The sequence below is a fragment of the Hyperolius riggenbachi genome, chromosome 10 (assembly GCF_040937935.1).
Source record: "Hyperolius riggenbachi isolate aHypRig1 chromosome 10, aHypRig1.pri, whole genome shotgun sequence".
NCBI lineage: Eukaryota > Metazoa > Chordata > Amphibia > Anura > Hyperoliidae > Hyperolius > Hyperolius riggenbachi.
This window is the reverse complement of record NC_090655.1, coordinates 182,852,984-182,877,866: the sequence shown is the minus strand read 5'-3', so window position 1 is coordinate 182,877,866 and position 24,883 is coordinate 182,852,984. Positions and strand designations below refer to the sequence as shown.

Here is a 24,883-nt window from a genome sequence, read left to right as displayed (position 1 = left end):
GTATGGACCCCCTGGAAACCCCATCAGGAAATGTATTGCTCTTTCATTTGATGCATGTAAAATTACACTACCGTTAGGTTTGCTACTAAAAGTGACATTTACTGCATTTAAAAGTATACTTTTTTCCTTCAAAACTTTAAAATCGATTTTCTCATAAACTATAAGGTCTTTTTGAAAAATTGTTTTTTCCTCTTATTCCCAATGATCTCCTTAACCTATCCTGCACATTTAGGGTTTCTAGCATTTAAGGTGGATTTGCTATTAACAATTAAATTTGGCAGGTTTTTAAATGTGTGTTTTTTTTCCTTTGAAACTTTAAAATCGATTTTCTCAAAAACTATAAGGTCGATTTGAACATTTTTTTTCCTCTTGTAGCCACTGGGGCCCTGGGGCAATTGCCCCCTTTGGCTCTATGGTAGCGCCGGCCCTGCCCCCACTGTACTGAAAATGCAAAAAATAAAATAGGCCCCAGTAGTATTCTAAAAAATATTGTTTAACCACTTTACCCCCGCGCGTACGTATTTCTCCGCCCCTTTTTCCATCCTTTATAAACCAGGGACGGAGAAACACGTACTTTCCGCGTTCCCGACGCTGCCCGCGCTCCCGCTCGTAAACACGCCGCCCGCCGCTAGTAAACACGCCGCCGCCCGCTCGCCCAGAGATCAATGAACGGGAAAATCCATTCCCGTTCGTTGATTTAAGCCCCGCAATGATCAGCTGCTCTCCTATGGGCAGCGCGATCATTGTGAGAAAAAACTCACGTGTCCAGCCTCCTTATTCTTCCTCCAAGCTTCCGGAAGGAAGCTTGGAGGTCGCATTAAAACGAAAAGTTACTGTGGCCATCTTGTGGCCAAATAGTAAACTACACCCTACACATTTTTCACATACAAATAAATGACTTTTACACATAAAATTAACTCATTACCTCCCACACTCCCCAATTTTTTATTTTTTTTTGTAATTAAAAAAAAATAAAAAAATTTACAATTAAAAAAAATACATAAATAGTTACCTTAGGGACTGAACTTTTTAAATATTTATGTCAAGAGGGTATAACACTGTTACTTTATAAACTATGGGCTTGTAATTAGGGATGGACGCAAAACTGAAAAAAATGCACCTTTATTTCCAAATAAAATATTGGCGCCAAACATTGTGATAGGGACATAATTTAAATGGTTTTATAACCGGGACAAAAGGGCAAATACGTTTCATGGGTTTTAATTACAGTAGCATGCATTATTTAAAAACTATAATGGCCGAAAACTGAAAAATAATTATTTTTTTCCCCACATTTTTCCTATTTTCCCATTAAAACACATTTAGAAAAAAATAATTCTTGGCATAATGTCCCACCTAAAGAAAGCCTAATTGGTGGCGAAAAAAACAAGATATAGTTCATTTCATTGCGATAAGTAATAATAAAGTTATAGACGAATTAATGGAAGGAGCGCTGAAAGGTGAAAATTGCTCTGGTGCTCAGGGGGTAAAACCCCTCAGTGGTGAAGTGGTTAAAGCTTTTCATTTCCTCCATACAAAATATTGTCCTGCACTTTATTGTATTTCAGTTGTATTATATAGCTTAGTAAAGCAATGTACACAAGTATGGAAAATACATTATTTGATCATGCACAGGAAGAAAACACACATATAGCTCTTTTAACTACATATTTATATTTTGTATACATTTATTAAATAACATGTCTGTTGCGAAACATGGAATTAAGTAAAGTGACATTTTCGTTTTGTACTACAAGTTCATCTTTACTTAACCTCTGCAAAGAAAAGCAAATACTAAAGCAAAATGAGTAATATGAATTTTTGTTATTACTCTACACAGTCGTGTATAAGTGATTAGGATGAATGCTCTGGAGCTTTCTGTTTCATCCCCCAAGTAATTGGAATATAAAGTTTTATAGAATATTACTGTATCTGTATTATGCTGTAAAATAACTGCTAGTTTTCAGGATGGAGACACTCCACAAGAGCATTTCAGGTCAGTGCGTAATAAGGGCTTATTATTTCATTTCATATTGTGGACATTTCATTCACTAAATTAATAGTTAGGAAATTAGTCATTTGGATATTTTTACAGGTTAAGTCTTTTACCTAACAGTTAACTTTTACCTAACCTAACAGGAACTTCCCTCCCCCATCCCCTTTAACGTATGAAAAACTGTTTGATGAACTAATGCCAGGTTGCTAAATGAAGCTGAAGCAATGAGAACAGTGGCGTAGCTAAGGAGCTGTGGGCCCCGATGCAAGTTTTACAGCGGGGCCCCCCAAGCACTATATACATAACAATTGATACAGTGCACCAAAACCTGCCAATGGCAACTACAGTGTCAGAGGTGCAAGAAGGGGATGGGTAACCGCTTGTTAATGATTACCACTATTCAAAGTATCTATAGAAGTGATTATTATGAGCATAGGACCAATAAAGAGCTAATACTGTAGTTGAGGGAGGGCCCTTCGGGGCCCCTCTGCCCCAAGGGCCCCGATGCGGTCGCTACCTCTGCACCCCCTATTGCTACGCCCCTGAATGAGAATAGTCTTGGTCGCTAGCCATCAGTTTCTCAGGGATAGGAAAAGTGGAGATATATAACTTTTGTCATTTCCAGTAGCAAACAATGAATTTCATGAAGCTTAAATTAATAAATGGATTAATAATGATAAAAGTCACACATTAGATCCTAAAATATACTGTAAATGTAGCGTTCAATAATATTTTCTCTGCCAGAAGAAAAGTCAAACATAGAATCAAAAGGTCATAAATCAGCAGCAATGCTACAAGAACGCCTATAGAATATTAAAAAAAAAACAAGACACATTTACTTGCTCAGTCCCAAATGGCTGACCACAAACTATTCACTGGCAACTTTCACAATGCTCTGACGTTCCCCATAATTTATAAACTATCATGCACTAAAGCATTCATCCTGACTTTAAAATGTATTTTTTCAATTTTGCTCCAAACCCATGGGCTTTATACATTTTATTTTTAATACATTACTATCATTTTAGAGAGTGACATGACTTTCTGTTCACTTACATTTGCTAGTTTATTTTATTTGGTAATTTTTTCATTAAGGTTCAGTGTTCACGTTCACACTGTTCATTTTCTTTTTTTAATGAGGCATTTTTTTTTTATATTTATTTTGTATTTCTTCAAGGGTATATGCTCATAAGGGCATAACTTTCTATTGTTTGCTGTCCTTGCTTTATGACTTTTCAGACAAAAGTTATTGACATCATATTTATGGTTTGCATTATTTCAGTTTTTTACTTGTTTGTAAACATTTACAGTGCTACAGGTGATGATGGTGCTATAAAAAAAGAAAGAAAACAAAAATAACAATAACAATACTTGTTATAATTGTGAGTAGTATATTGTGTTACAATATATAACTTAAAGGGGTATTGATAATACCCTGTATGTTAAAGTTCTTTTTTGTTTTTAATTGGATCTAAATGTCTCTTTAAAAAACGAGTTAGTTATTGCTTCCAAAGCCAATACCCATTCCTGCATCTTCAGCAGTCACCTATGTGAATATTAAAGCCCAAACGTTTAGTTATTGGCACACTGCTCCTGGCCCCATTTTAATCATTATCTGGCCTAGTTACAGACTGCTCTCTTCGATGTTTACACTATTCTGTATCTCCTACATTGCTGTGTGAATGTTATTAGAGTTGGGCCGAACGGTTCGCCGGCGAACCTGGTTCGCGCGAACCTAGGTGGTTCGCGTGCGGGTACCGCACGCGAACTTTATTGCGGAAAAGTTCGCCCCATTGCGGTTCGCCCCATAATGCACTGAGGGTCAACTTTGACCCTCTACATCACAGTCAGCAGGCCCAGTGTAGCCAATTAGGCTACACTAGCCCCTGGAGCCCCACCCCCCCTTATATAGGCAGGCAGCGGCGGCCGTGGCCACTCGTGTGCCTGCATTAGTTAGAGTAGGGCGAGCTACTGCAGTCTCTCATAGGGAAAGATTAGTTAGCCTTAGCTTGTCCCTGGCTGCATACCTGTTCATTGATCCTGCCACTGCATACCTGTTCATTGATCCTGCCACTGCATACCTGTTCATTGATCCTGCCACTGCATACCTGTTCATTGATCCTGCCACTGCATACCTGTTCAGTGATCCTGCCACTGCATACCTGTTCATTGATCCTGCCACTGCATACCTGTTCATTGATCCTGCCACTGCATACCTGTTCATTGATCCTGCCACTGCATACCTGTTCATTGATCCTGCCACTGCATACCTGTTCATTGATCCTGCCACTGCATACCTGTTCATTGATCCTGCCACTGCATACCTGTTCAGTGATCCTGCCACTGCATACCTGTTCATTGATCCTGCCACTGCATACCTGTTCATTGATCCTGCCACTGCATACCTGTTCATTGATCCTGCCACTGCATACCTGTTCAGTGATCCTGCCACTGCATACCTGTTCATTGATCCTGCCACTGCATACCTGTTCATTGATCCTGCCACTGCATACCTGTTCATTGATCCTGCCACTGCATACCTGTTCAGTGATCCTGCCACTGCATACCTGTTCATTGATCCTGCCACTGCATACCTGTTCATTGATCCTGCCACTGCATACCTGTTCTGTGAACCCACCACTGCATACCTGTTCTGTTCAGTGGACCCGCCACTGTATACCTGTTTAGTGAACCCGCCACTGCATACCTGTTCTGTTCAGTGGACCCGCCACTGTATACCTGTTTAGTGAACCCGCCACTGCATACCTGTTCTGTTCAGTGGACCCGCCACTGTATACCTGTTTAGTGAACCCGCCACTGCATACCTGTTCTGTTCAGTGGACCCGCCACTGTATACCTGTTCAGTGGACCCGCCACTGCATACCTGTTCTGTTCAGTGAACCCGCCACTGCATACCTGTTCTGTTCAGTGGAGTTTGGTGTGTCAGTGTGAAGCAGTACCTTAATTACACTCCCTGATTGATGTATACACATGCAAGATGTTTTAAAGCACTTTAGGCCTGTCATTTAGCATTCAATGTGATTTCTGCCCTTAAAACGCTGCTTTGCGTCAAATCCAGATTTTTCCCGGTGACTTTTGGCGTGTATCCCACTCCGCCATGCCCCCCTCCAGGTGTTAGACCCCTTGAAACATCTTTTCCATCACTTTTGTGGCCAGCATAATTTTTTTTTTTTTTCAAAGTTCGCATCCCCATTGAAGTCTATTGCGGTTCGCGAACTTTAACGCGAACCGAACCTTCCGCGAAAGTTCGCGAACCCGGTTCGCGAACCTAAAATCGGAGGTTCGGCCCAACTCTAAATGTTATATCACGTTTCTACATTTCTTCTAAGGTCCATATCTTACCAGGCAAGTAAACCTACTAGATGTTCTATTTTGGTACTTCAGTTACTAATCTGTGCTGTGCAGATTGGTTATCTGTTGATCAAGCTAAAATTGACATTTCTTATGCCCTGTGATGAAGTAGGTTGTTGACCATGAACTGTGTCAGGCAGTCTTCATGCATTTACTCATGGTTTACATTATACATTAGGATATTACCATTTTTATTTAAGGTCAGTTTTATTTTGTGACCAAAGATGTGATATTTGCAATAGCTGCAATATTTATCTACCTTTTTTTGCCTAGCTCTATACCTATAGTATGTGATTTGTGACCTATTTTGTATGTATTATGCATTTTTTTTGAGAATTTTTATTCCCAAGTTCACACAGAATTCATTGCACTTCGCAAAAGATTTAACAAGTGTGATGTCTGGTAATGCACAGCTCCACTGGTGTTGTTACGTCAGAACCTGATGCGTTGTGGATCCAAGGCGATGGTGAAAATAGGCCCATTGTTTCATTATTGTGCATTGCTGTGTTATTATAACTTACACACCGCAATGCGCATAGTGTCAACCATGCCTTCATCCATAGTTATTTAAAAAAGAAAGAACTATGCTTTTAATTTGTAAGGCATTTAGCTGTGCTGAGCTGTTGGATATTTTCACATCATACACACATTCTCTATTTTTCTGATGGAGGATCATGTCTTTAATGTACCAAGTTAATATTATAACGTGTACTGTTTACATATGACCTGCAGTCACTTATGTGAATTCATTAATTGAAAATTTTTGATATTGACAGACAATTCCTTACCCCATTGTGACTGTGCTGTGACCTAGGTCACTGAAGCATCAAATAGCCAAATGTTTTAGGGACTTATTCACATACAGTATAACTAGAATGAGTGTTAAAGGGGCACTACAGCGAAAAACTGTAAAATGTAAAATATGTGCAAACATAGACAAGTAAGAATTACATTTTTTTCCAGAGTAAAATGAGCCATACATTACTTTTCTCCTATGTTGCTGTCACTTACAGTAGGTAGTAGAAATCTGACAGAAGTGACAGGTTTTGGACTAGTCTATCTCTTTATAGGGGATTCTCAGGGATATATTTATTTTCAAAAGCACTTAGTGAATGGCAGTTGCTCTGTCCAACTGCCAAAAAACTGTGTAGGGAGCGGGGAAGCTGGCCAGCATCATTGTTCAAATTCTTTTTAGGGAATATCTTTATAAAGAATGAAAACCTTGCTGATAATCCACTATGAAGAGATGGACTAGTCCAAAACCTGTCTCTTCTGTCAGATTTCTACTGCCTACTGTAAGTGACAGCAACATAGGAGAAAAGTAATTTATGGCTCATTTTACATTGGAAGAAACGTAATTTTCATTTGTATATGTTTGCACATATTTTAACTTTTACAGTTTTTCGCTGTAGTGCCCCTTTAATTACATTGTGTTGAATGGAAGTCACATAAAGGGATCACCTAACCAACTGTCAAAGACAACACTTTAAGGAGCATGAGGAGACTAACCTGCAGGAGATGGCAATGAAAAATGCACAACATTTGGTGGGCATGTTCTTATATGTTTCCAAATTAGACTGACCTCCAAACAGTGATGTTGGAGTGATAAAGCAGTGGTATTACTAGCCCAAATAAGCTTGACACTCATGTATAAGTGTGGGAAAAGGTCAAAATATGCACAGAATAAATACGTATGAGATAAATACGCAGTCAAAGCATACGTAACATTAATACACACATACTGTATGTGTGAAAGTTATGTCCTCTTTTGTTGCTTTAGTGTCACAAATGCTTTAGTGTCATAAATTATTTTTTTACACTGAGGGTGGAAAACCACAGCACAATGGGGCCTTTAAGAACCACACACTGCATAAGCCTTTGGTCATGTCCTCATATCGCAGCTGAAAGTTGTTGTGATGACGGCAACTTGCAGTGTTTGAGTTGCGGCAACCACACCCAACCGCATATGTGTGAACAGGCTGTAGCAGTTTTTATGTGTTATTTTAGTGAACGATGGAGTTTATTGTGGGGGTTTGGGTATAAGATCGGATAAACGCTTGGTTTAGCCGCTTCATAATCACTAACAGCTGCCATGCAAATGCCTGGAAAACTGCATAGTGGTTTTCCAGGTGTTCATAATCAAACTGCATATTTGTGGCATATTTTGTATATAACTGGTCCATGAACAATCATATGTATAACTAGCAGCTTGCTACATGTATGAAAAATGCATTACTACTTACCATTCCTGGGCAGTGGTCCAGGCTATGAATGTTAATGTGCTTCAATGATAGATAAGCAAGTGTAGCCAGCCATAAACAGTCATACAAAGCTATACAACGCCATCACCTTCTGTGAAGGTTTAGCAAGACACTGGGAAGCTCAGCAGTCTATGTTGTCTTATAGGGAACTTAAACCAAATGTCTTCACTTACCTGGGGCTTCTACCAGCCCCCTGCAACCGTCCTGTGCCCACGCCGCTTCTCAACAATCCTCTTTTCCCCCGCCACAGCTAAGTTTGACTTTCACTCCACTGGGAGTCGGCGGGCCACTGTGCCTGCGCAGCCCTGGCCATCAGTATACTTGTCTGCATTGCTATTCGCAATAGCGCCCTGCGCCTTTGCAGGACGCTGTTGCAAACGGCAACGCGGACAAGTATATAGATGGCCAGGGCTGCACAGGTGCAGTGGCCCTGCTGACAAAAAGGAAACTCAGCCGCGGCGGGGGAACGGACAATCATTGAGGCTGCAGTTGGCTGGTAGAGGCCCCAGGTAAGTGAAACTCGATTTTTTTCTATTTGGTTTAGGTACTCTTCAAATAAGATGAAGTACATTACAGAGATTAATAAAAGGAAGGATTTTTCCACTTATCTTTTCACCACAACAGTACAATTCTTGAGAAAACATTTTGATTTGATAAAAATAATTGAACAGCGTTTAGGTCCGCAAACTGCCTCCCCTATTATTTGAGACTGAGAACTAGGAGTCTTCTACACAATTCCCAATCCTGATGCAGCAAAAATATTTCCTCCAGTTATAAATGAGACAGTAAAGATGCTGAGTTTGAAATATATAACAAACCCTACAGAAATAAAAGGTGGCCATAATCGATTTTGCAGGTTCGACTGATGCAAACCAATTAATATCTGCCAAAAATAATGCTTGATCAAAATGGATGGAAAATTTCTGTTAATTGTAGAAGAATTAGATTGAGTCAGCATTGGTAGTGAAGTGGGGCATCCCACTGAACAACATGGTTTTCTTCTGCAGATGTGACCCCTGGAATCACTGCTTCCCAGTTCAAACGTCTTCTGTTTACATCCGTAGAGTGCACCAGGATTGTCATCTCTGACTAGTCAGGACTAATGCCCAACATGAGCGTGAAAATTCTGATCACATGACAGGAACTGCCTAGCTCTCAGAGACAGATAGTTCAGATATTCACACTGCTAAAATAAACAGGAGTGATCTCAGAATGATGTCAGAAGAGGCAGTGTCACTGTATTAAGTGTGGTGCTTTCCTTTCAAAATTATTATTATTTATATAGCGCCAACATCTTCCGCAGCACTGTACAGAGTATATTGTCTTGTCACTTAAATCAGCCCACCCACTTTGCTGTTCTATGACGTTAGAGCTCTGTGAGCCATTCAGGAGCTGATGAAATAGGCTCCTAAACCTGTGATCAATGTAAGCCAATGGGATTTGCTCACATTGATGACAGGGTCAGTAGCCAATTAAATCGACTCCTGACTGGCTCATGGAACTCTGCTGTCATACTAACAGCAGGGAGAGTGAGCTGCGTCGGGCAGAGAGTGATGCGATTGGTGGGAGCGATGACAGTGGCCAGACCCCAGGATGGTGTTGAGGTGAAAACTACGCCCTGGCACGAATAACAGCCTCCAAACAGGGCATAGATTTCAATCACCGCCATCCAGAAGCAGTTAAACCCCACCCACAAATAGCTCTAAATATCAAATCTCAAGTTAGCTGCTGCATAGTAAAGTGTACATGCAGTTCACACTTCAAAAGAGCACAGGGCTCTATCCACTAAGCATTACCGCATTCAGTAATGCTGAAAACAGCTGATTTTACTGATCACTTTCCCAAATTCCAATTCACTTAACCTATTACCGCGCAGAAAATTTATATTACCGACTTGTGAGTTAAATTACCGACTTGTGCGGTAAATGCTTCAAGAAATGTCAATGCAGTTCACACAGATTTCCGCATTCGGTAAACTGGGCATTGTTATTTTTCTCTAGCTCACAGTAGTCGATAACTCACTCATGCTCTCTCTGTGCGGTAGATTTGACAGACAGCCTTTAGGGAGAGCCAGGCAGCCATGAGAGCCAGGCAGCCAATAGGGAGAGCCACACAGCCCTGCTTCTCATGCTGATTTGATGCGACAGGGTATCAGGTGGGTCTTCACACTCAGAGCAGAGGAAGGTGATTTTTTTTTGTGCCTGTTCTTTGTCCCTTTAGATGAGAAAATCTGTATTCTGGCACGCAGAAAAGCTCCCCTTGGTGGCTGCAGTACATCTAAATAGAAATGTCCCGAACCTCCGATTTTAGGTTTGCGAACCGGGTTCGCAAACTTCTGCAAAAGTTCGGCTCGCGCCAACTTTCGCGAACCCCAATAGACTTCAATGAGGAGGCGAACTTTGAAAACTAGAAACACTTATGCTGGCCAGAAAAGTGATGGAAAAGATGTTTCAAGGGGTCTAACATCTGAGTTTTTGCATGGATGAGTGGGATAGATGCCAAAAGTCCTGGGGAAAAATCTGGATTTGACGCAAAGCAGCGTTTTAAGGCCAGAAATCACATTGAATGCTAAATTGCAGGCCTAAAGTGCTTTAAAGAGAATCTGTACTCTAAAATTCTTACAGTAAAAAGCATACCATTCTATTCATTATGTTCTCCTGGGCCCCTCTGTGCTGTTTCTGATGCTCCCTGCTGCAATCCTGGCTTGTAATTGCCAGTTTTAGGCAGTGTTTACAAACAAAAGACATAGCTGCTAACCAGCATGTGATAGGCTGTGGAGATGGTGTGTATAGCTTATGCCTATTAACAGCAGACAGCACATTCCTGCCTGAACCCAACAAAGCCGTCAGAGGAAAGAAGATTAGATTATCTAACAGAGATAACACAGCCACTGTGCAATTAGGAAAGGCTGCAGTAACACAGACCACATTAGAACAGGCATAGGAACTTATAGAATAGACGAAATAAGGCTGAAAATTTAGTTTCAAAGTCACTTTAAAACATCTTGCATGTGTATACATCAATCAGGGAGTGTAATTAGAGTACTGCTTCCCACTGACACACCAAACTCACTGTGTAACGCAACGCAAACAGCTTTTTGTGTTGAGACGGCTCTGCTGGACTGGTGCGCACCATGGTGAGATTGCTCTTCCTCAGTGATATCAAGTAATGTCTGACTGCCTTATCAACTTTCGATGGTTCTTTCTCTACCATTGTTAAAGCTTACATCTATTTTTTTTTTAAATTACATTTTCTGCTGGCTGTTCAGTACCTGTAACGAGAATCTGTAATGGAGGGCAAGTCTGCCATTGTGACCACGGGTAATGGCAAGGGAATCAGGGTTCGATTCCAGTCCAGAGTGGGAGCCTGAAAACCGGCTACCACCACCACACATCCAAGTACGGACCCATTTGCTGTATAAGTAATGTACCTGCCCTGACCGTGCTTTGCAGACAAGGCATCTGTGGTCAGATGGACCCTTGACCCAGCGCAAGATGAACCAAATCGAAAGCATTTGCCAAGAATGTGTTATGGAGGGCAAGTCTGCCATTCATTCAACTGTGTGAAACTTTCGATGGTACTTTCTCAGTACCATGGTGACCACCGGTAATGGCCGGGGAATCCTGGTTCGATTCCGGTCAAGAGTGGGAGCCTAAGAAACGGCTACCACCACCACACATCCAAGGAAGGCAGCAGGCACGCTGTGGGCAAAGGAGCAGGAACGGCTACCACACATCCAAGGAAGGCAGCTGGCATGGCATGCACGTCTCGAGGTAGTGACCAAAAATAACAATACAGGAGGACTTTCGAGGCCCTGCTGTAAATTAGATGAATCAACTTTAAATCCTTTAACAAGAATCTGTTATGGAGGGCAAGTTTGCCATCCATTCAAGTGAAAGGTATGCACTGACTGCCAGGTATAATACAATGTGCAGTCAAAGATGCAGTGAAAGGTATGCAGTGACTGCAAACAGCTATTTGTGTAGTGACGGCCGTGCTGAACTGGTGCGCACCATGACGAGAGTGCAGGTGATGGCGGCTTTCCAGCCCATATGGTCCCGTGCTGCGGTAGCTGAATGACAGGAGAGTGACAGTCCAGCTGATCAAATTTGGTCTGTCCACAATGAAGCAATGACCTTATAATATTGTGTGTGCCCCCCCCCCCCCCCCCGAGACACTCATATAGCCGGCGGTCATTGCTTCATTGTGATATGCAAGCCCCTTCACCACGGCAAGGTAATGATCACGAAGGGGAATTGGCACATGTACATGCCTTTTGTTTTGTTGTTGCAGCTGCAGTGCAGCCAGAAAAGTTAGGCAGGCATGTACACGCATCAGAAAAATTATATTAAAAATTCAGGAATCCACCTGGAGTCCTGGACCCTGTTGGTGGTGGTGGAGAAGGCAGTCAAGCGGCCTGCGAGCAGAGAGGCTGTGTGGGGAGCGACTTAGTCTTGAAGCAGGCAGTCACACGGCATGCAGGCAGAGATGCTGTGTGTGGGGACTTACTTCGTCTTCGGGCAGGCCTGAGCGTGCTTTGCAGACCAGGCATCCGTTGTTGAGATGAACCCTTGACCCAACGCTGTGTGCCAGAGATGTCACCACTTGCCTTTCAACATCACGGTACAGTTTAGGTATCACCTTTTTTGTGAAAAAATTGCGGCCTGGTATCTTCCACTGTGGTGTGTGGCTTTGCTTTTGTGTGCTGCTTTACCTCAGGTGGTCATCCCATTGCAGTTTGTGCTTTGTAATCATGTCCCTTCGCAAGGTAGTTGTCACTATGTGGGTCTTGGTCTTTCCACGGCTCAATTTTCGGTGGCAGAGAGTACAGATGGCATTGCTTTCATCTGAGGCAGACACCGCTGAGCCCTGGGGTGATGACACTTTGGTGGTGGCGGACGACTGAGTGTTGTGGGGTGCCAGAATCAGAGCAGGAGGAGGAAGATATGTCACGCTTCCATGCGGAAGCTGAGGAAGATGAGGTGTTCTGTGTTAAATAGTCAACTACGTCCTGCAATATTGGGGGTTGATGGCACGTGCCTTCTTCTGAACACTGTACTTTGGTCGAAGGCCGCACGAAATCATGACAGCGCGACCTCGAACAGACCTGCCAGGTGGCCTACCTCTGGCTCTGCTTTTGTTTTGTCCATATTGGGGGGATGAAGTGAAAGGTATGCACTGACTTGACTAATACAATGTGCAGTCACACAGGTGCAGTTAACAGGTATGCACGGAGTGGTATATCACACTGCGTGCACTCACGTAGGTAGGTGGGTGCACTAAACACAACAGGTAGGTATATGCAGTGATGGGTATTACAAATGTGCACCTGTCACACACACGTACCGTGAACAGGTAGAGTGACTGGTGGTATTAAATATCACACTGCGTTCACTCACGTAGGTAGGTGGGTGCACTGAACACAACAGGTAGTTATATGCAGTGATGAATATTACAAATGTGCACCTGTCTCACACACACACACACACACACACACACACACACGTACTGCCGTGAACAGGTGCAATGACTTGTGGTATTAACAATGCATGCGCTCACATAGGTAGGTAGGTAGGTGCACTGAACAGTGAACAGGTGCAGTGATTGGGATGGGATTACAAATCTGCATCTGCCTGTCACACACACACAGGTAGTCACTGAATGTGCTGGGCCTGGCAGTCGCACAGTAGGAATTACACCAAAGGCCAGCTGCAACTGACTGACAGGGCTGTATATAATGCAAGTGGGACACACACACACAAAAAAAAAAAACAACATAGATCACAAGAACAAGATTAGCTCTCAAAAGAGCTGTTGTGGGGTGCTTTTTTAGCAATAAGAATCAGCAAGGTGCAAGCTAACAAGCCTACAAGAGCCTAACTAAGCTTTCCCTATGAGAGTCTGCAGCAGCTCTCCCTTCTCTAATTACTGCAGGCACACGAGTGAGTCCAATGCCTGACGCTGCCTGCCTTTTATAAGGGGGGGAGTGGCTCCAGGAGGGAGGGTAGCCTGATTGGCTACAATGTGCCTGCTGACTGTGATGTAGAGGGTCAAAGTTGACCCTAATGATGCACTATGGGGGCGAATCGAAATTTCTGGAAAAGTTTGCGGTTGCCGCGAACCACGGAAGCTCGCCAGGAACCGTTCGCTGGCGAACAGTTTGGGCCATCTCTACATCTAAAGGGATGTCAGAGATGCACTGGACAGAGAGCCCTGCCTCACACACACAGCTCCCTGCCTCACCACTGACCTGCTACACGGATGGTAAGTGACACTTACTGAGCAGGGCTTAGTGAATTGAGGCATGTTTGTTCTGTAAATTACCGAACTTCTGCCTCATGCAAAAGATCTTTAGTGAATTTGGAAAAAAAAGTGTAAAATATCGAATGGAGTATTTTACCGACCGAAATAATTTTACCGAGCTGCCCTTAGTGAATAGAGCCCACAGACTGAACTCTCTGAAAAGACTGCAGCCCATAGATATAGAAGTTTGTGCTACAGGTAGTGGTTGCTAAAGAAGCTTCTGTCTGACTACCTACTTTATATAAACATATAGATAAGTTAATTGGCTTCCCCTTAAATCCCTGTCCCCTGTCCCTAGACTATAATACAAAAACTACATGATGCATACATAGACATATAATTATGGTAACTAGGGATTAGATTGTGAGCCCTAGTTCTGAGGGCCAGTTAAAGCGGAACTGAAAGAAAAAAAAAGTGTTACTTACCAGGAGCTTCTGCCAGCCCCTTGTAGCCTTCCTGTCCCGCACTGGTCCTCCACAATCCTCTGTTCTCCCGCCACCAACTATTTTTGTTACTGTCATACTTAATAGCGCAGGATGCTATTGCGGGCAGGAACACGAAGAAAGATCCGTGTGTCCCGGGTGCACAGGTGTAGTTGCCATGTCGGCAGAAATGAAACTAGCTGGCGGTGTGGGAATGGAGGATCGTGGAGGACCAGTGCGAGACAGGAAGGCTGCAAGGGGCTGGCAGAAGCCCCATATTAGTGAAACACTTTTTTTTTTCAGTTCCGCTTTAAGTGACAAGACGATGTACTCTGTACAGCTCTGCGGAAGATGTCAGTGCTACATAAATGCTAAATAATAATAAGTGGTTTATGTAATGTCAGCTAGTCAAGGAGCTTCCACACATAAAAAAAGCAAGCTGTGTAGCTGAGAGGTATATTTACAAAACTCTTGTAAAATATACATACGCAGAGAGCACACAAAGTTTACCAGGCTTTAGGCAATGCACATAGGGCCAGATCCAATTCACTTTTTTGTTTGTCCCATGTTATATTTTACATGTTATCAATAAAATGCTTTTTAAATGGACCCCGAGCAGTAAAAAGAAATTAAATTGGTACTTACCTGGGGCTTTCGCGGTTTAATTGCGCATGCGCAGTACTGTCACGCCGGCCACCATGATAATGCTCAGCGACCGGCGTGATGATGAAGAGCGTCATCGTTAAGGAAGTGGGAGCCCAACTCCCGGGCTGGGTGTCGCCGGTGCGGTATGCGGCGGATGGACCGGGAGAGGAGCCAGGAGGACGCCGGGGGACCTCCCGACCTACGGTGGGCTGGAGAAAGCCCCAGGTAAGTACCAATTTTGTTTCTTTTTACTGCTCAGGGTCCCTTTAAGACACCAGCAAGCAAGAAAATACTTGACACTATTTTTTCACCTACTTTTTGGTACTTTTTCAATTGCAGAGTGCTATAAAGTTATTCTAAATAAAAGATGAATATTATCTCGTAGAAGAAAACTTAGGAGAAAAAGTGAATTTTATTAGGACCTTATGCTGGGAATACACAGTTCGTTTCTGCCGTGTGTTTCTGCCCTCAATCGTTTTTGCCGCTCGATTCTGCAGTCCATTCTCTTTGAAATCGAGCGGCGAAAGAATCGAAAGAGAGATCGGACATGTCGGAAATTATCTATCGAACCATTTAATCACTGCAAAAACAAACCATGTATTCCCAGCATTAGTGTGTTATGCAAACAGAATAACCCACATTATACAGGCAAGCCTACATTTCCTGTTATACAGGAAATGTAGGTACTGCATGTATATTGTGAGTAAGGGCCCATTTACACTGGGGATCCCAAAATGCTAGCAAAATCACTAACTTTTTGTGATGGGTTTTTTTTAAACACATATTTTTTATTGGACATTTTTGTGATTTTTCAGCAATCGCGATTTACTTTTTTTTTTACATTTCTATCGAGATTGCTCTAAAATTGTGAATCGCAAATCCCACCAGTGAGATAACTGCCATATAATTTTAATGAAACTAGCTCTTTTTAAAGTGATTGCCGGCGATTTGTCGATCGGCAGTAAACGGCCACTAATCGCCCCAGTGTGAATGGGCCCTTACACTAATTACACGATGCATTACATAATTTGTGTAAAGTAAGGTGAACATTACATGCGCTGCCTGCACACGTAAAGTTTACCAGCACATGGTGGATATAACCCTAAGTGCCTACATGAGACCAGGAAAACATTTGTCCCTGAAGTTGGGCTGTTCACCTACAGGAGATGTTTAAAGCACTGGTAGAGTGGAAGGTGGGTAATAGGCAGGTTTCTTTTGCTCTTCGATGAGCGGAACACCTGTGGCTGAACTGGATTTTACACAGGACTAATTTGATGCAGAAGTTTAATGAATCAAGCTTAATTAAACAACAAACTTCCATATTCAATTAGCTTCTTGCAAAGTTTGAGTTCAGGCAATAGGAAAGGGGTTGTTACTACTGTATTTCATTATTAAGTATAAAAATATTTTATTATAGGAAAGAATACAGTTATACAACTCAGGTTCAGCCCAGGAAAATTCCACTTCCTGTGGAGCAAAAAAATGGTTCTCAAATCTGGAGTTAAGTAGCAGCCATCATTCTACAAGATATTAAAGCAAACCCAATGAGAACTTAAACCGATGACATAAATAATTGTATGTATAGAATCCCATCGTTTTATCTCTGATTTAAGTGTAGGTTTTAAGTTTTTATTGTCTCAGGGGAATCAGAGCAATAGTTAATGTTTTTCAGTTCCCACATGTATCTTGAACCATAAAACTTTTTTTTACCTGTTGCCTGAACTCAGATGTGTTTCTTAGCCACACAGGAGTCCAACTGAAATTAGTTATCAGTGAATTACGGTAGGCTACAGTCCAACTGCATTTCACATTTAGAACCCTGAATTCTTAACCCTTACAGTTTTAAAAAGAAAACATAGGCTAGTTGTAAGTGAAACTGGGATTTTATATACACATTTATCTCATCAGGTCACTTGTCACTTCAGGTACCCTTTAATGGCTTCTCTAGAGGTTTAGTTTTTTCACAAATATTTAAGTGACACGTTTGCTTGGTAGGGAAAAGCATGGTCCAGTCACCATTAGTTATTTATTTTATGTATTTATTGCAAGTATTTATATAGCGCTGACATATTATGCAGCGCTGTACAGAGTATATATTGTCTTTTCACTAACTGTTCCCTTTAGAGGGGCTCACAATCTATTCCCTACCACAGTTACATGTCTATGTATGTATCATAGTCTAGGGCCAATTTAGGGGGAAGCCAATTAAATTATCTGTATCATGAAAGGTAACCATACAAATGTGTTTCTTTCTATGAGGAGCTACTAGGAGAGAGGGAGGAGACCTCCTCAGTGAATACAATAGGCTGAATTAAAAAAAAAGTTTAAAAAAGTGAAGTACTGTTCACCCAAGATGGTAAAGTCATAAGGTACCCATACACTCATCAATTTTCCTCTTTGATTGTCTGCATATTCAACTTATCTGATCGTAATCAATTCTCCTAGCAATCTCGATTTTAAACAAAAAATAGATCAAAAGTATCAAATAAACAGGAAAAGGAAATAGGTTGATCAGGGGCAAGGCAGGGGTGGAAGTTGATTGATTGATTGATTGATTGATTGATAGCGTCACACTGTATCGAACAGTGCAATGTAGCAGTTCGATCAATCTTCAGTAGATTCCCTGCTGGAATCTATTGAAAATTGATGTGTTGTCTATGGTAGGAACTGATTCATTTGTGAACTGATACCTATCAAGAATAGATAGTTTTGCCACAACAGGGGCCAATCTATAGGGAAGGGTATGGCCAGCTTTAGACAACAGGTGAAATTTGCACCGATTGTCTGATAATTTGCCTATTATATTGTCAAGCAATGGATTCCTGGGCTGTCAGCATAGATACCTTACCTTCATTTACTAAGCGTGAGCATTTTGGGTATGGGTGTGTGAGTGGTGTACATGAGAAGTACCCACTTTTCTGTCCTACCATTAAGCATCCATCCCTGGGCTCTGAATAGCCTACTGTATTTCTAAGTGTGCATCACTTATTTACACTGCAGAAAGCAATCAGAGCTGAGTATATTTAATATAAGATACTAGAGTATGGTGTGGTAGGGTACCAAAGTACTTTGAGAACATTCATGCAAACACTGGAAGAACAAACAATCTTAATTTTATCAATGTTTTGAGGAATTTTTAATGTTAAATATTTTTCCTTATGAATATATTCCAAAGATTTATCTAAGTGGCATAATGGAGACAGAAAATAAATAAAACACATATACAATTATAATTAAGTGATATTATTATTATGATACTTTTAAAATAAATTATGTTATTTTTTTCCTTCTTTGGGATCTCCTTTACTCACAAAATCTGATACTTATGTCTTTATACAAGCTACCATCACTTCAAAATCCATTTAAAAATACACTTATGTGACAAGACCTCCCCGTAGATGTTGATTTATTAATATAATTTAATGACACTAAATGTCCCACTTATTAAATGCACCATTTAGTAAATGAGACAAGATTTAACATTTATAACCCTACTATTGATGATGTTAATATGTCACAATAACCCTGTACACATGCACAAGTACCTATATAAACAAACTTGTGGCTACCTAATTTGAAAAGTTAAAAGTCTCAACTTTCTTCAAATGCACAATCATATCAATGTGACATTTACACATTCACCATTTATCCTACTGAATGTCCCCTGTCTGAAGCCACCACAGACTTGCTTGGTTGACAGGAAATTATTGTCCTTACAAAGTCTCCAACAAAATGCAAGGATATTTGTATGACTTTACCACTAGTCAACCACGTTGGATAGATTTACTAATGCATGGGTCCAATGAAGTGTAGAGAAGTTATACCTTAGTGACAAACTAAAGTAATACGTATATCAACAAGAGTACAACTGGGCTGCCCACACCTTTCACACTCAGTGCTATTATTCCAAACCCTTAAAATACAATTTATCTTGTTTTAGGGTTTTTTATGGGGTTGTATAACATGTGGTGTGGTGTCTCAATTGGGTAGGACTTGACCAATCTAAACCAATATCAAAATGACAATAATCACAGAATAAAATCGGTTTCTATCTTTATATATTCAAGTAAAAAAAATGATGCTCAACCCATTCTGCTTGTTCCAATCTCATACAACAAGTTTTGTGCACAAGGCCCTGCTAGTACAATACCTCCAAATGTTAAAGTTATCTGATGTTTCTGTGGGAGCCCAGCATTCCCAGAGTTGCCTTAATATGATGGGGGTGGGGGTGGGGGGGGGGGGGTTGAGTACTGGCAATAGTTTTTTACAACAATAACATTAAAAAAACAGTAGTTAAAATGTTAAAATCAATCAATTCTTTGCTACATATGATTGGTCAATGTTCCGTATTCAGTAATGTTGTAGAATTGCCTTTGGAAGTTATACTTTGTTCACTCCAAACATACTTTTAGATGAAGAGGTATTTATAAAAAAAAATTAACCTGATAGAACTGCACTGCTCTTCGTTGCATTTTTGCTTTACTAAATCGCTTTAAAATCTCTATCATGATAAAGTGGAGCTGAAATTAGCCAGCCCTCTGTAACAGCTGATGAGTATTCTAAAAAAACTTTTACAAATAACAAAGAAAAAAGTCAGAAAACATAATATGGGAGAGCAGTCTGAAGAAAATGAAAAATAAAAAATAATCATGGGTACTGTAACAGAAAACCAGAAGAAAAAACTATTTTAAATCCCCACTGGCTGTAATGGAACTTGTATTGGAAGAAACATCCACTTCTTTAAGTAAATAACAGAAGAAATCACATAAGAACAATGGCAGTGTAATGATTTTGTGATTAAAATCTTGGACCTTAAAGCCATCTTTACACTGGGAATCGCAAAATGCTAGCAAAATCACTATCAATTAATTTCACTATTGTAAATCGATTTTCCAGTGATTTTTCACTGTACCGGAAAGTGATTTTGGAGTGATTGCGTTTTGCAATTCTATAACATTGAAATGCAATCGCTCCAAAATCACTAAAAAAAAATGCTGCATGCAGCACTTTTGTGATTTAAGCAGAATGCAAATCGCAGGCAATCGCTAAGTGTGAACACTGCTATACACATTACATTGCATTAGCACTTTTCAAAATGCTAGCAATCACCAGCAATTGCCAAAGCTGCTAAAATCGCTGGTAAAATGCTTCATTGTGAATGAGGCCTAAAGCTGACAGAGGCAGGATGAGATCCAGTATCTAGTGACTGCACATGTTCCACAACACTTTAAAGTAAAACATTTTTATAATTATGTATAAATGTATAGCTTGCTTGGCTATTGACACATAATATGACTGTTTATGGTTCTATGACCTGGCAGATTTAGTACATTAGACTTTATTGTAGGGTATGGAGGACCTCATAATAAGAACACTTGACATGAATTAGTATTACAGGCCATGCTTGCTTGTGGACTCAACTTATAAATACCCACTCTTAAAGGTATTCTTATAGTGAAAGTTTTCACATCAGTTTGAACATGCCCATCCATACATGGGCTTAATGCTGTGTAACATTACAGCTTCCAAAGCATTTGAATTTTCTCCCTGGGCACAGGAATGCCATTTTCCGTGCGATGGCTCTGCTAACTCACATTACAAACAAAACTAAAACAGTCCTCGTTCTGCAGGCCGGAATTCTCAGATCAAAGTGAAAATGTGACTGCGGCTCCCAGGTTATGAACTGAATACAGGTCAGTGTGATCCGGAGAAGAGGGGCTGTGAAGTACCATTCCTTTCATAAAGAACTTTTATTGAACAAGCACAACCAAAACAGCATGAAGCAAAGAGAATTGATTGTAGAGGATTCATGTGGTGTCCGAGCAGGCCTCAGGGCATCCACCACCCCCTCCCTTACTTCACTCTAAATTAAAAAAATACTCCTCACTGACAGTACCAGATAACTACAACATGATCATCATGATCATCAAAAATAAAGTTACGTAACCTTTTGCATTTAAAAACATTATGAGCTCCAAAATGTGGAATGTTGTAAGCTAATAGTGAAGTTATTTTATAGGTTTTTTTTTCTTCAAAATATATTTATTGACAGAGAGAAAACTATGTAGTAAATTATGTTGGCCCATTACGGTGCTTACTGCTGATACTGATGCTGGCAGTGATACTGATAAAATGTATTTTACATATACAGTACCTAATTAATATATATATATGATGCTGATTAATAAATTGCAGTGCATACATTTGTTTTTGCCTTGAGATGTTGTTGTATAGGGCAATATATTTAGCTCTTACATATGCAGCCATAGCTGACTACCCTCCTCAGGGCTGCCTTTAGGGGTACAAGCTGTCACAGGTCTGCGTCGGAAAGGCCATTAATTTAACCTTGCATATGCAACCCTAAAGTATACTTTGTATGGGGCCTAGAAAAAAATCTTATGGGTTCTCCTAGCAGTACTGATCTTTATGTTCCATGTTTTGCATATACAGTAAAGATTACTAATTCCAGTCTCTACTCTACTTTTTTTTTTACATGCTAAACTCATTTTCATTTTGTGGTATTTTAGATTTAAAGGGGATCCCATCATATGTGACCTTATTATTCTAATTAGCCCACAGTGAACTCTCTTTGCTGGGGATCTTGCAGACATTATGGCTTTGCAAACAGAGGGCCTGTGAATAACAGTCTTGTTGGATAGGAGAAAGAGAGAGTCATTATTCAGAAGCAGATTCCGTTTGATCTCCAGATGACATTTCTCAACTGCAGAACATTTTGTTTGATAGGAGAATTTATTGAAACAGAAGAATAGTCTAAAGATACTGCAGTTCTTCACAACAAAGATCTCGATTCAGTGGGAGCATTTCCGCCTCTCTGCAAGTGTTAGAATTTCAGGAAAGTTGATATTTGTTGAACAATGAGCATATTAACCCTGTGATGTTAGATGAAGGGTGTCCCCCTCTAGTGTTATCTTGTATCTGTAAATTTAGTTAACCCATGCCTCGCCAATGCCTTTGGAGCTATTTCATTGTCCTGGACCCATCTGATATGTACACGTTTGTGAGAATTAACCATTACACCATTTGGGGAATGTCATGTTTTGTCAGGGACAAACTCTGGAATAAGTTAGCTATGTGATGTGGTAATTTACTCTTTCTTTGTATCAGATGAACACCCTGGAGCTGTTTTCCTGTAGATAATATACTTAAATTAGTGCATCAATATTAATGCATATCAGTGCTGGTGATATTTGGTCAAGGCACTGAACACAAAACGTGATGATAAATATTATAATAATAATCATTATGGATTATTAATATTGTCATTATTACTGTTATTATTATTTGTGTGGTTATCATAATCATAACCATTGTCTTTATTTAGCTGTTTATGCCTCCTGCACTGAACAAATTACATCAGCATTTATATAAAGAAGTATTTATATTTTATAATCTTTAAGTTTTATTTTAGAAGATCAGCTTCACTTGCTTGGTTCCACTTCTACATATGTGTTAAATCTGCCTACCTGTACTTACTACTTTCTTTAAAAGATCTCTGTTTGTATTGTATGTACAATTCTGGTGAATCTGATGTGACACTGGTAATGTCATTCAGAATTTAGAAGATTCCAACCGAGATTGGCATTGCAATGTTTTCCTGGAGTTCTCCTATAAAATCTGATGGCGAACTTGGCTTAATAATATTAGATTAGCATAAGAAAAGTTTGGGGGGAAAAATCGGTTGTAAACCGTGTTGTCAGACCCCATTTGCAGGTTGACATTTTCATAGTGGAGGACACATTTATTTTCATTTTCAGGGAAAGATGTGTTGGAAACCGAGAGTAGAAGACTTACAAAAACACAATATTTCACACGAATAGGCGCTTATCTGTACTCACTAGATGGAGAAGAAGAATAGGAGGGACTCTGGAACCAGGTGCTGCTCCCCTTTTCTCCATAGTTTTCAGGGTCTGGTTTACACCTTTCATCCAAATGAGGCAGACCACCGATAGAAGACGGTCCATTCTCTGCACTCAGCACCCTAGCTGGAAATGAAGCCTGTGGCTCTCCAGTGCTAAGGGAGTCCGGTGAATGAGCCTTGCTGGACTTTCTGTCTGAGATCAGAGCCTCCACACTGAAAGGTAAAGCTTGGCTTTTCCACCCACAGGCCGCCCCTGGAGTGTTGCTGGCAACGGGCATCTCTGTCTTGCTATCGTCTGGATGTTTAGGGCTTGGTGTCCCCGGGGACCCTGACTTCTCAGGATTCATAGTCAGGGGATACGGGGCCATAAAATGACAGCCAATGTAATAGACAGTATATCCGACCAGGAGAAGAGATCCCCCACGTCCTGGAAGAATAGTCGATCTCCAATAGATAAGTAACTGTCCAGATTCAGGGGAATTGGACCAGAGAGAAGCTGTGCCTTGTTCCGGTAGATTATTAGTGGTACTAGTAGAGAAAGAACTGTCCCATGGCTGGGATTAGATGGTCACTAGTAGATGAGGAGCTGTCCCAGGTCCCAGGGGACTAGGTCATCACCAGCAGGAAAGGAGAGGAGCTGTCCCGAGCCAGGAGGTGCTGCTACAGAACTTCTCGGCTAGGATATCTACACCGATGCTCTAGGTGTCAGTCAGATGTGAGTGACCAGGAACCATGGCAGCAAGGAACAATACATATCTCTAACCTCCCCTCAGTGGGCAATGTGGAGGGACGTTCCCCAGACTCCAGGGCTCTGCTCAGAGATGAAGGTTCCAGCCTCCTGTCCCCTTATTCCACACCTAATAAACTCCTCTTACTTTCCTTTCATTGCACCGCCTTCCAATCACCAGGACCGACCCCCTTCCAACGTCACTTCAGAGGGTTTCAATTGGCCCATACACTCCCTCATCCCAAACTCGGCCAAAATAAAGGCACAATGAGAGCGGAATGAAGAGTTCATGAAATAGTTCTGGCTGTGGCTTTAATGGCTGCACAGTGAGGGGCTATGTGAGTGCAAACAATCAGTAGGCAGCCATATAAAAGAGATCAGGCTGCTTTTATTAGCGCAGTTATTGTGTACTTTCCTCTGCTGTTTACACTAAAAAGCGTTGAAATAACAAACGTGTGTTCCTAACAGCTACACAGCACTACTCCATAGAAAAATAAATGACACAAAACACGTGTAATCTGCATTAGACACTGCAGTGCCAGCCTAGCTGACATTAATACTACACAACTAAATACAAACTAAATATCCAGTTGTTTACACGTCCTGCTGCGATTAGAGTGTCAGCCCACTGAACCAGGGTCTGGCACACACTCCAGCTGCGGCTCTAGGAGCCCCTCCTCTCCCAGCATTAATTAAGCTGTCAGCTTAATTAAACAACACATATTTCCCCTGTCAGAACAATTAATAACAGTAATTATTATTACATAGTGGCGACACTATTTTCTGGGCATCAAAGCCAGAGTACAGAGGAGTTCATTAGCAGCTCAATTCAGCCCTGGGAGCTGCTCCACTTAGCTGAGTAATGGTTAATTTATGGCCGCGCTCAGGACTGTTGCTGTTCACTGAATTGAAAATCACCAGGCAATCCTTCAGCAGAAGTCAGGGCATTTAATAAGGCAGACAAGTTATGTTTTGCTAGGCGCCAGGCTCGGCGGGATCAAACAGAGAAGCTACCTCGGGGAGAATGCGCTCACTAGCGCAGGACTGTCCTTCTCACAGCCGGCCCTGTTCCCTGGCTTAACCCGTGCCAGCCCGGAGCAGCCTAGGACATGGCAGAGCCTGAGCCCAAACCCTGGCTGGCTGGCAGCGAATGTGCAACTGCAACCCACTGCATACAGCATCTGCCTCTGCTACTCTATTCTGCAGACCTGGAGAGTTTGTTCTCGTTATGAAAATGATAAAAAAAATTACGGACAGGTCAGTTGGAGGGATTTATAC

At 41.2% G+C, this 24,883-nt stretch overlaps 1 protein-coding gene across 1 annotated transcript in view; it reads right to left on the bottom strand.

Annotated features, from left to right (window-relative positions):
• The window catches only part of LOC137536075 (homeobox protein MSH-C-like), a 53,929-nt gene extending 29,914 nt beyond the window's left edge, over positions 1-24,015 (bottom strand). Inside the window, exon 1 of the mRNA XM_068258053.1 lies at positions 22,856-24,015. Within this exon, the coding sequence (XP_068114154.1) occupies positions 22,856-23,246 (391 nt within the window). The 5' untranslated portion in view covers positions 23,247-24,015. The remainder of the gene's footprint in view (positions 1-22,855) is intronic.
• Between the last annotated feature and the right edge of the window lie 868 nt (positions 24,016-24,883).